The sequence below is a fragment of the Oncorhynchus clarkii genome, chromosome 4 (genome assembly GCF_045791955.1).
Source record: "Oncorhynchus clarkii lewisi isolate Uvic-CL-2024 chromosome 4, UVic_Ocla_1.0, whole genome shotgun sequence".
Classification (NCBI taxonomy): Eukaryota; Metazoa; Chordata; class Actinopteri; order Salmoniformes; family Salmonidae; genus Oncorhynchus; species Oncorhynchus clarkii.
Genome location: NC_092150.1, coordinates 67,209,997 through 67,222,276, shown reverse-complemented (window position 1 = coordinate 67,222,276; position 12,280 = coordinate 67,209,997). Strand labels below are relative to the sequence as shown.

At 40.7% G+C, this 12,280-nt stretch overlaps 1 protein-coding gene across 2 annotated transcripts in view; it reads left to right on the top strand.

Moving 5' to 3' along the window:
• The first annotated feature begins 435 nt into the window (after positions 1 to 435).
• LOC139407146 (inositol-trisphosphate 3-kinase B) overlaps positions 436 to 12,280 on the top strand; it is a 49,449-nt gene continuing 37,604 nt past the window's right edge. The window contains exons 1-2 of one of the 2 annotated variants that reach the window (XM_071150627.1): positions 436 to 880; positions 3,772 to 5,039. In XM_071150627.1, the coding sequence (XP_071006728.1) occupies positions 3,903 to 5,039 (1,137 nt within the window). In that variant the 5' untranslated portion in view covers positions 436 to 880; positions 3,772 to 3,902. The remainder of the gene's footprint in view (positions 881 to 3,771; positions 5,040 to 12,280) is intronic. The other variant, XM_071150628.1, reaches the window with a different exon arrangement.

The following is a 12,280-nucleotide window of genomic DNA, read 5'->3' as shown; positions in this document are numbered from 1 at the left end:
TGATAGTCTCAAGTAAAAAAAGGCAAATATTTACTGTAGGTAGTCCTATAATATTATATAATATTTCTTCAATGAAACGTTTGCTTTAAAATCTAGAATAAAGTATATAAAACACTGTTTGATTGAACAGTGATCAATTATCCATAAAGTTATAAAATGTCGTTGTAGTGACAGGTAGCATTTCACCTTTTGCGCGGTTTGTGGCTTTGTGGCTATACAATGCAGAACAAACATGCAGAATGTGATGTGACTATAATATCAGATCACTAATATTACTAAAATGTTATATTGTTTTCCATCGTTCATTATTATGATCCTGGGTTTATTGAATACATTTCACTCCAATTAAGTTTTATTATGTGATGACCCAATCCAGATGCACTAGCCCAGCCAAAAACACAACCCAAAACAACGTCGGTTACGTCTCAACCTAAGGCTGTATGCGTATCAAGCATTTTTCTTCCCTGCTAGGCAATTGGGAGAAAAGCTGTTTGTTGCGTAGTAATGACTGTCTGTGTCTACTTCCTTCCTGCTTTTTGTAGTAGCCTACACTAAGCAAACAACAGCCTAGTAGTCTACTACGCCGAAGCGAGGTGTTGAAGAACTCAAAGGGTCATAAGAGCAAGTATTTTGGACACGCAGCGGGAGAAAAAGTTAATTTCTGGGAGAACTGGCCTTCCTTTTGCCTGTCCGGAAATAAGAAGATTGCGTGTTGTGTGAAGTTCGCTCAACAGGTATTGAATGTTCTGAGACGCGCTGGATAGCACTTTGTGCTGTACACATTCTCATCGGCTTTGATGGTTGGTCGGACAGCCACCCGTTCGATATTTCAGAACTCATAGAGGGGTTTCTATTAGGACGAGGTGTCTGTTAGTACAAGGTAAGACACTCATCTCCAATGAGTCTGTTTGGTGTCTTTTTTAAACTTTCCAAGCAAATTGTCGGAATGAATTGAATTGCGTTGGTAAAAGCTATTTAGATAAAACGTTCTTTATATAACAGCGTTTTAGCCTTTATTTACAACCACGCTGCTCACCAAGATAGAAATGTGAAAAATGAACAAGTGATATGAGGTACTGTTGTATTTAGCTATTGACAACAAGGGAAAAAACGAACAGTTTTTGTTGTTACAATGTATCAACAATTTTGGAACTCTGTTACAACAACTGTAAGGATATAGCCCAGATACTGCTGATGATAATGATCATAATAATATCATTAATAATAACAATAATACATATATTTATTATTATTGCTATTGTATCAAAGAAGGTCAGAGAAAATATTACTAATGATAGTTGAGGCTTATAAACTACTGCACTTTTTCTCTTGGTTTCTTCTTGTTATTAGATGAGCTAAACTATTGATGTGGATTTGCTAAAGAATGTCATGATGGTTATGATCCAAACCCAGTAAGCATTTTATAACAATGGCAAGTTGAGCTTGCAGTAAAGCTCACATGCAGCTATAGATTACCACGTGTTTGACAGAGATATGTAGTTATTGTACTGGAGATAATCTGCTTTATGTCATATGAACCAATTATTGTCAAAGTTAAACAATATATATAAATTAAACAAAACAAACTTGTAAATCGTTGAATATTAGTTCAATCAAGTCCCAAATGAAATACAGCCACCGCAGTCCATTTATTGTACGGACTCGATTTATCTTTGGCAAATCCTCATGTTTTTTTTTTATTTTCTTTGCTTTGTTTGCATATGTATTATTATTTTTTGCCCGGTCATACAAAGAGAGACAATAATTTGAGTTAGTCAATGCTGACTAAGTTCCAGGGAGGTGATGGAGAGTTCATGGGAACCATCACATGTTCTACTCCCTCTATAGAGGCTGGAAGTGCTACTTTGCCTCTGAGAGGTGTGGGTCTGACTGGGAGAGAAAGACGCTAAGTAGTTGGTCAGAATTTGACCTGTCCCCAGGCACCTGGCCAGAGGCACAGGGGTGTCCCTGTGAATGCCTGTTAAATAAATGTAACCTTTATTTCTCTAGGCAAGTCAGTTAAGAACAAATTCTTATTTACAATGACGGCCTGCCGGGGAACAGTGGGTTAACTGCTTTGTTCAGGGGCAGAACGACAGGTTTTGACCTTGTCAGCTCGGGGAGTCAAACCAGCAACCTTTCGGTTACTGGCCCAACACTCCAACCACAAGGCTACCTGGCTGACATCTCCTGCCTGGCTCTCCTCCTCCTCTCTGCCTCCAATTAGTGGGGACTGGGGAGGCTTGTGTGGGGAGCCACACTGCAGCTGTAATTCAAGCATTATGCCACATGTTAACCAACATTTCAGTTTGAGGTGAACAGTAGTATTTTCTATATATTTTCTATTTTCTATTGTTGTTCCATGGTGTGTCAGTGTAACAATATAGATCTACTGTGGGCTTGTGCAGAATATAGACAGGGGTGCCATTTTCAAAGCAACTAAAACTCATTTAGAACCATTCATAGGAAAATCCAAAGCCCAACTCTGTCTGGTAAAGTATACAGGGAATAATTTTGAAATGTTAAGTCAATGTCTTGTTTGTGTAACATACATTCAGCAGGGATGATGCTTTTCTGGGTTCTGATCCAGGGTGCCCTTTAAACAATACTTCTTAAATGTCTTGCATCAGCTCTTTTCCCTTAAAAGGGAATACTTGATGTGTTATTCTCTCCCTGCCCCCTGAAACACTAATCTTGCAGTATTTCATATAAATGTAGCTTATACTTCATCTTTCCTTCTGTCTTTTATGTTTATTATGATTCACGTATTTTCCAGAGACTCTAGTCACTGCAGTTAACCTACAGTAACAGTATCCCACTAGACAAACACTGGTTGAATCAATGTTGTTTCCACGTCATTTCAATGTAATTACGTTGAACCAACGTGGAATAGACGTTGAATTGACATCTTTGCCCAGTGGGATATTTGTTTCTAGATCCCTACATTTGAGCTCAGTCACAATATGCTTACTCACTCTCAAAATAGCCTACAAGCCTTGTTATGGGATTATTTATTTTGACTGTTTTGTGTCACAGGTTAACTAAACCAACGTTATGTGATATAAAGATTCAGGAATGCAGTCTGAAAGTATTACGCTATTAATCACATTTCTGTCTCACTGAAGCATAGACATAAATGGCCGTGTACATGTTCTCCTTCAGAAGCATATGTTTTAGGTATTTGGAATACACTCTGTATTTTGTCCAGCAGAAGACTTAAAACTGTATTTCCTCAAACGCTGCTGGACCTCATTCGCAGACAAAATGTGGGGGCTGCCCTAGATTAAAAAGAAAACTGAGTAGACAAGCACGTCATCAAAGAGCAAGGCCAAATAGCCGTATCATTCCATTTCAGGAACATGTAGTTTACGGTAGAGAGCTACAGTGAATCTCTCTCTAAGACTAATGGCAACATGTATATCTATTCTTGTGTCTCATTACCTACAGTAGATTTTAAGTAACAAAAGTTAAACTCTGGGTATTTTCTTAGCTAGAGAAAAAGCAAACACATTACTATTTCATGCAACATTGATTTGTTTCTTGTATAGGCAAGTAATCCGCCTTGCCTTGGGAAGGAATGCTACCTTTGTGAGGGATTTGCTGGGTCATATTTTTAGAACAAAATGAAAGCTACACACTCATTAGTCCACACTCCACAGTGTGGGAAATAAGCTTTATTCTCATTAAAATGCAAGTCATATAATTTCAGCCTTTATTGAAGCTTTTACTGACTATGTTTTGTTTTTCCTCTCCAACAACTCTCCTCCATAGAAGATTCAGCAGGAAATTCCACCTCTCTTTTCACATACCCCACCAAATGCTATGGTGGTGTGTAGATGCCAGAACACCAACCAGGACTAGAGCTAGATGGGAGAACATACTGACAGTACGAGTCTGATACTATGGCTGCTTATGCCCTGAGCAGTCTGATTATGATGAATAGCAACAATCTGAAGAGTGAGAGCAGCCCTCGGACTGGGAGGCCTGTGCTCCCTGTGCCAGACCGCTCCACCTACTGCCAACTCCTGGTGACTGGGGGCCCCTACAGCCCTGGCAGCCTGAGTCCTGGCTCCCCTGGGGGCTCCTTCGTCTTTCCCCCCTCTCCAGGCCCCAGCAGCCCCAGGGCCCGCTCCCCTTGCCGCCACCCTGATACCCTGGGGGTGATTGTGGGCAACCGTGTCCGCCGACTCAGCAGCAACGGAGATGATGAGGCCCCAAACGGGGAGGTGAAGCGCACAGTGCAGCTCCTGCAGATCCACCGGGAGCTCCTGAATGTGGAGGTCAACAAGAAGGTGGGTCTGTTCGAGGCCCAGATCTCTGGCCTGCGCACCCAGGTTCAGAACGCTGAGATCCAGCGCAGTCCTAGGGCCCCGCGCAGAACCGTGCCAGCCTCCCAGGCCAGTCAGCCCACACAGGTGCCCACACTCAACCCCCCACAGAGAGACTGCTCTCCAAGCATTCCCAAGGAACTCCAGAATGGGAAATTGTGTCTCCGCTCGGAGCAGGGAGTAACGGGGAATGGCAGAATAGAAAATAGCACGGCTGACCCAAATACAGAACAGGGAAGTCTGCTTGTGAAGAAATCAGCAGGAACTTGGTCCCAAGCTGACAGTTCAGCAAGCAGTCACTCCCCAAGTTCACTGAGGATTGGCAGCTTCTTGGCAGGCAGTGACAGTGAGCACCCTGTGGAGAGGGCCCAGACCTGCCTGACAAAGGCAGGAACGGAGCCAATGGAAACCCAGCTGCAAGCAGCCTCGGCATGGGCTGACAGAGAGGGGAGCTGCCCAGAGGTGGGGACCACCATCCCAGCCGTCATAGTAACGGACCACGGGATGGAGGCCCAGGGAGAAGGCTGTGATCTGAGCAGCGAGCCCCAGCACAGCCCCAGATCATCCCGAGCCCTGAGGAAGCTGTCCTCCTCCTCAGCCTCTTCCACAGGCTTCTCCTCCTCCTGGGAGGAATCAGAGGACGACATCTCCAGCGACCCGGAGAGAGCCGAGGGACTGTCACCTGCCCTCCTTAACACCCAGCAGAAAGCTGTGAGTAACTCATTTTTATTAAGGAACAAACTCATTCATTATTTAGTCTGTCACTAATCAATGTATCTTCTCTTTCACATTGAATGGGTAGATAGATAGAAATCTAATTTTACCCAAAACATTTGGTTTATTGTTGAATGAAATAGGGACTGAAGTTAATAATTCAAGTTTTAAGAAAGCTTTTTAGGTAATTGGGAAATTCTGTTTTGACACATTTAAGTGGCATATGTAGGTCCGTGACACTCCCATCTCTAAATTAACTTGTAAGTTTGCTAGAGGGCCTCTCTTCCTCAAGTTCTTTGTCACACGGCGCTCTTGCAACAAACCGATCCGCTTCCTCCCTGAATAACGGTTGACATTCTCACTAACAAAGGTACTTCTGTGTCCCGTTGTCAACCTCAGAGACTATGACTCTGACCGCTGTTGGACGTTCTTCAAAGAGAAGGCTTCTGGCGTGGTTTATATATGAGGAGATGTGTATACAGGTGTAGGATCTTCATATGACCAGTTTCTCACAGCAGGAAAATAATCCTGCAGCAACAGGAAATGCAAATTATTGTGTGGATTATAATTAATGGCCATTTTTGTGGGTGTTGACACATTTTCAGTTAGGGCAAATAAAGTCTGAAATATTTAGGGGAAATTACAAACTTTAGAAGCATTTTAAACCTAAAATACATTACAAGTTGGCATTTCCTACTGTTCAGGAAATTTCTTGCAACAACAGGATGATCCATTTAAGATCTTACATCTGTACGTTAAGGGAAGAGTTTGCTTTAAAACAATGCACCAGGATTTGCTTACCCTAAGTGTTAGGACCAATAAATGTAAATAGTGGTGAGTGTGCTACTGCTGGGTGGTCTGAGATATTAATTACAATATACCTCGGAAATCATCTGTGAGAATTTGTCATCTCATTAAAACCTCCTTGGCCTGTCTACGTCTGACTCTGACCTTATGTCTGAGATGCGTCACTGATTACCGCCATCACAGTGTTGTGTTGCTGGGTTGCAGCTGGAGCACACACACAGACACAGGCCTCCAGTGGCAGACTAAAGTGGCAGGATGAGGATAATGTGCTCAACATGCTGTACGGGACGTGTGCCAGGAGATCCATGTAATGTCTTGTCTGGGATAAACAAGTAAATCAGAGGGAGAAAACACTTCATTGTGCCCATCTGGGCTGACCATAGCAAACAAAATAAATATATGAATGCAGAGCACAGCCGCAAGGCCTAGATGGCCCAGATAGCCTTGAAGTTAAGTGAATGGAACTGTGCTGGTTTTGTGAAGGCTGTTTACACTGTAATTGATTTGCTTTGGAGAGGAATGTGTTGCTTTTATGTATCCATGACAGGGAGGCAGTCCTCTTTTACTGGCCTATGTCTGAGGAAAGTGTGAATCCCAGAAAAAGAGAAAATACACTTAGCAAGCTACTTGATGATGATCGATGGCAGAACCATTACCCAGGAGACCTCTGCTTATTATTGAGCGATATTATCTTGACCTTAATGATACACTGATCTGTAATTGATATATTGCAGTGAACTCAGATTGGTGGTTAAGGTGTTTGGAGTGCAGACAGGAGAAATTGACCCAGCTGGAAAGGGCATATTTTATTTTATAATGCCATTTTTTGCTACTTTCCAATTAGTTCAAGTTAACTGGGTATAAATAGTAGGTTTCTGGAGTCTATTGGCTATAGTTTATACTTACTTTTCACAGTATTCTCTTATAAGGAATTAGTTATATGTGGGTCGTTTCACCAATTAGGTGCCTTTGGAGTAGTGTAACTTGTTGAGATTGTTTTTGTTGCTTTATTTCACCTAATTTTAACATTCAGTCATAAAAAGCACGTTCCCATCTCAAGAGGTCAAAAAATATATACTATAGTAACTGCCTATTAAGTGCCAATTAAAGTTGACCATAACAGGTTTGACTAGTTCCTCTTAAATCATCCATAAATCCCCTTGTGACAGGGGAAATGGAAGCTTATTTTGTGCAACAGGGATGGGCAATTGAATGCAAGCGTCACAACAAAATGTTGATCGTTAAAACATTTCTAGCCTTTCTTATCTATGGGTAACAGGATTACTGTGTTATGTTCAAACCGCTCAGGTTTCCACCACAAAACACCAGAAAATGTCCAAAAAGAGTAGAACCAGCTCACCTGCTTTTATACTGTGATTTGACTATTAGATGTTCAATGTTTCTTTTGAAAAACAAACATTTAAAAAGGAATAGTTTCACCATATTAAAACGAGAGTTCAGTTCATGTAACAAGGTTGACCTTGGAATGAGGGACAGGTTTTTTTTTTTCCAACTTTAAAATCAATCAGTAATAACATTAAATACATAATCATCTTTGGAAATGACTTTGTCAAAGCAGCAAAATAACTAGGGCTTTACAGTCATGGTGAAAACTTGGATAAATGTTGGGGTCAAGATCATAAAGTCACAGAGGATGCAGAGTGACATGTCAAAAAGCTGCATTTTGGAACTCTAGCAAGTCTATTCATATAGAAAATCTGACTTATTGAATTGACCATGTGGTCTATATTAAATGTAGACTCGGCGAAATTACGTTGCCATGTGCAGCACCGAAGATATTGAGATGAGCGAGACGGAAGACTTTGCTCTCACACATTGTATCTGCACGTGTATGGGTTCTCTTCACATTGTTCCAGCGTGGTAGCCACGGAGACGTTAAACCTCGCGCTTCAACACCTTAAGTTGTTGTGGAAATTGACATTATGAATGTCCCTAGGCAGGTAGTATTGTTTACACACAGACCTTCTAAGCACTTCAACATGTTCTAGCATCTGCCCCCTTCCTTTCTTAGTCACAGCAGTAGATTACACCAAAGTGATGGCAAATACCTTAAGTACAATACCAAACCATAGCCATGGGAAGTAGGGTGCTGATTGTGCTGCAGAATCCCCAGAATTTTTAATTTGTATTTTACATACAGTGGGGAGAACAAGTATTTGATACACTGCAGATTTTGCAGGTTTTCCTACTTACAAAGCATGTTGAGGTCTGTCATTTTTATCATAGATACACTTCAACTGTGAGAGACGGAATCTAAAACAAAAATCCAGAAAATCACATTGTATGATTTTTAAGTAATTAATTTGCATTTTATGATGAGGTGCGCATTCACAAAAAAAGGACTATTGCTCCAACGTGTACCTAACCATAAACATCAATGCCTTTCTTAAAATCAATACACAAGTATATATTTTTAAACTTGCATATTTAGTTAATATTGCCTGCTAACATGAATTTCCTTTAACTAGGTAAATTGTGTCACTTCTCTTGCAACAGAGTCAGGGTATATGCAGCAGTTTGGGCCGCCTGGCTCGTTGCGAACTGTGTGAAGACTATTTCTTCCTAACAAAGACAGTCAACTTCGCCAAACGGGAGATGATTTAACAAAAGCGAATTTGCGAAAAAAGCACAATCGTTGCACGACTGTACCTAACCATAAACATCAATGCCTTTCTTAAAATCAATATACAGAAGTATATATTTTTAAACCTGCATATTTATCTAAAAGAAATCCAGGTTAGCAGGCAATATTAACCAGGTGAAATTGTGTCACTTCTCTTGCGTTCATTGCACGCTGAGTCAGGGTATTTGCAACAGTTTGGGCCGCCTGGCTCGTTGCGAACTAATTAATTATGACATAACATTGAAGGAACAGCAATATTTAGACTTATGGATGCCACCCGTTAGATAAAATACGGAACGGTTCCGTATTTCACTGAAATAATAAACGTTTTGTTTTCGAAATGATCGTTTCTGGATTCGACCATATTAATGACCAAAGGCTCATATTTCTGTGTGTTATTATGTTATAATTAAGTCTATGATTTGATATTTGATAGAGCAGTCTGACTGAGCGATGGTAGGCAGCAGCAGGCTCGTAAGCATTTATTCAAATAGCCAACAGCTCTTCGCAATGCTTCAAGCCTATCAACTCCCGAGATTAGGCTGGTGTAACCGATGTGAAATGGCTAGCTAGTTAGCGGGGTGCACGTAAATAGCGTTTCAAACGTCACTCGCTCTGAGACTTGGAGTAGTTGTTTCCCTTGGTCTGCATAGGTAATGCTGCTTCGAGGGTGGCTGTTGTCGATGTGTTCCTGGTTCGAGCCCAGGTAGGGGCGAGGAGAGGGACGGAGGCTATACTGTTACACTGGCAATACTAAAGTGCCTATAAGAACATCCAATAGTCAAAATGAAATACAAATTGTATAGAGAGAAATAGTCCTATAAATACAATATAAACTACAACCTAAAACCTCTTATCTTGGAATATTGAAGTCTCATGTTAAAAGGAACCACCAGCTTTCATATGTTCTCATGTTCTGAGCAAGGAACTTAAACGTTAGCTTTTTTTATATGGCACATATTGTACTTTTACTTTCTTCTCCAACACTTAACGAGCATTAAAACCAAATTGAACATGTTTCAGTATTTATTTGAGGCTAAATTGATTTTATTGATGTATTATATTAAGTTAAAATAAGTTTTCATTCAGTATTGAATAATTGCCATTATTACCTAAGTATGATTCTCAATCAGAGACAACTAATGACACCTGCCTCTGATTGAGAACCATACAAATTTAAATAAAAAAATTGTCCGATTAATCAGTATCGGCTTTTTTTGGGGGTCCCCCAATAATCGGCATCGGCATTGAAAAATCATAATCGGTCGACCTCTAGTACGGTTGCATTTTGGCTTTGTTTAGATGGATGAAACCAGTGGGCAGCATACAGACACCACCGGCTACAGACCTGCCTTAGAACTACACAGCTGCAAGTAAGATCTATTTGTTTAGATGATGGAGCGCAAAATATATGTAAATGACGTCATCATTTCCTCAATCAACGTTTGTACCGACAGCCTATTGAATAATCACGGCTCCCCAACCCTGTTCCTGGCGTGCTAACGTCCTGTAGAATTTCACTCCAACCCCAGTTGGAACTAACCCGATTCATTTGATAAACCAGCTAATTATTAGAATCGGGTGCGCTAGATTAGGGTTGGAATGAAAACCTACAGGATGGTAGCTCTCCAGGAACAAGGTTGGAGAGCCCTGTAGAAAACATGTATAAAATGCATCCTCCAATTGCAACGTCTGCCAATGCTCACACATATTGTCTCAAGAAAATGTTGTACAGTGCATAGCAAAACATTCTAAAAACCTGTTTTGCTTTGTCATTATGGGGTAGTGTGTGTAGATTGCTGAGGGAAAATGTATTTAATCCATTTTAGAATAAGGCTGTAATGTAACAAAACTTGGAAAAAAAGTGTGTGAATACTTTCCGAAGGCACAGTGTTTTTAGTACCCTCCAACGCCAAGTTAGGCATACCTCATTTCAAAATAGGCCATCATCACTGTCAATCATGAATGATAATGATTTACGTTTTACCGGTGAAACTGCATCTGCATGCCAATCATTTGATTGATCTCAATCAGTTTCATGCATTTCGATCTTCTTGAATTGCTGTTTCATGAGCGAATTAGAGCAGATGATGTTAACAAACTATTAAGCGTTCTTGTATTTTGTTTCAATCAAAGCATAATGTATATCCTGCATAGTGGCTCTGAGTTTTGGCACGTGATCATTTTTTGGGGACTATTCAGCTTCAGCTAACCATCCTAAAATGTCATTAGAAATGAGGTGTTTTGGTGGAACAGTAATGTTATAGGCCTGCTATGCTGTTCGGTTCTGTTATATTAAATTCTAATTCATCGTAATGTGATCTTGCAAGACATTGCTTCAGCTTTGATCTAACTTTACTAAACGAGCACCATTGTGAGAAGTGATTATCTTCTGTAATAATGATAATAATAATTATAATAATAATAATAATAAGTGATGAGGGCTATTAGGTGGAGACAACAGATCTTGATGAGTGTTATTTTACACGATTGGAGCACCCATCGTGGTTCTAAAAGGACTGCATTATGTACACTTTGATTTGATTAGCTTGAACACATGGTTACAATATACCCGATTACAGAATAAAAGAAAACAGAGGGCTGAACTATGAATTCATATAATTTATTTGCAGATATTTAATCATCAAATCAATGGATGAACATAAGTATTGACCATAAATCGTTACTACGTAGAATTGCAAGAAAATTTGTTTTAAAACAGCCATAAAATGTAAAGACCGCAGCCGGACAGGAGAAGCAGGTACGGGGAGTCAAACGTTTATTCAGGAACAGACAAAGAACATGACAGGAGCAGCGTCAGCACACGGGTAAACAAGGACATATGACAAACATCAATCCCGAAGCAGGGAACAGAGCTAGGGAACAGACAGATATAGTGAAGGCAATAACACAAGTAATAGAGCTGAGTCCGATGAGTGCAGATGCCCATGACAGGGATAGGCAGGTGTGCGTACTGATGGTGAGTCGATTGCGTAATCCTCGGGAGCCTGGTGCCCTCGAGCGCCAGGGGGAGGAAGAGCGGGAACAGGCATGACAATAAAATCAAGCTTTTGGTGTGGTGTATTCATGCATCCCAATAAACTAGAACCTAAAAGCATTATTACCTCCAACTTGGCCCAATTCATGTTTTCAATTTCCCACCCTGACATAGCCTACCTTAACGGGCCCTGCGTCTCAACCAATAGTCAATATAGGTTAAAGATCCAAAGCAGAGCTACAGCAACTTGGGCTTTACAGTTGCCACTCTGGTTTGCGTGTCCTCTGCAGAATGGTGCAGCTGTAACCAAATGGTCACATATCGTTCTGGGTTCCACTGCGCAAGAGCAGATCGTTGGAGTTTTATAAACATCAAGGCAGACAGGTGATTTTTTTCTTCTTTTTTTCTATACGTTCTGAAGTTGGCAAGTCTCCAATGGGCCTCTGCATTGCACACATGTAGCCTACAGTTATTCATAATTCACCATAAGGAAGGGAAGAAACCACTATTTACCTACCTCTAGGCTGCTGTAGTCTACATATTTATTTGGTTTGTCATTGTATCGTTTTTCATGAAATTTGTGGTAATTAAATATAATTTATTTAGAATTTATCCCCCCAAAATGTCATGCTCTCTCACGCTCCCCCAGCACTACGTATCTGATTACTTGTGAAGCTAAGGCAGCTGCACTGCACTATTTCATCAATAAAAATATATATTTTGGGGGGAGAAAATTATTTGTCGCGAGCCCCCTTCCCCCCTCCCCGCAAATAAAATCGCAGCACCCCC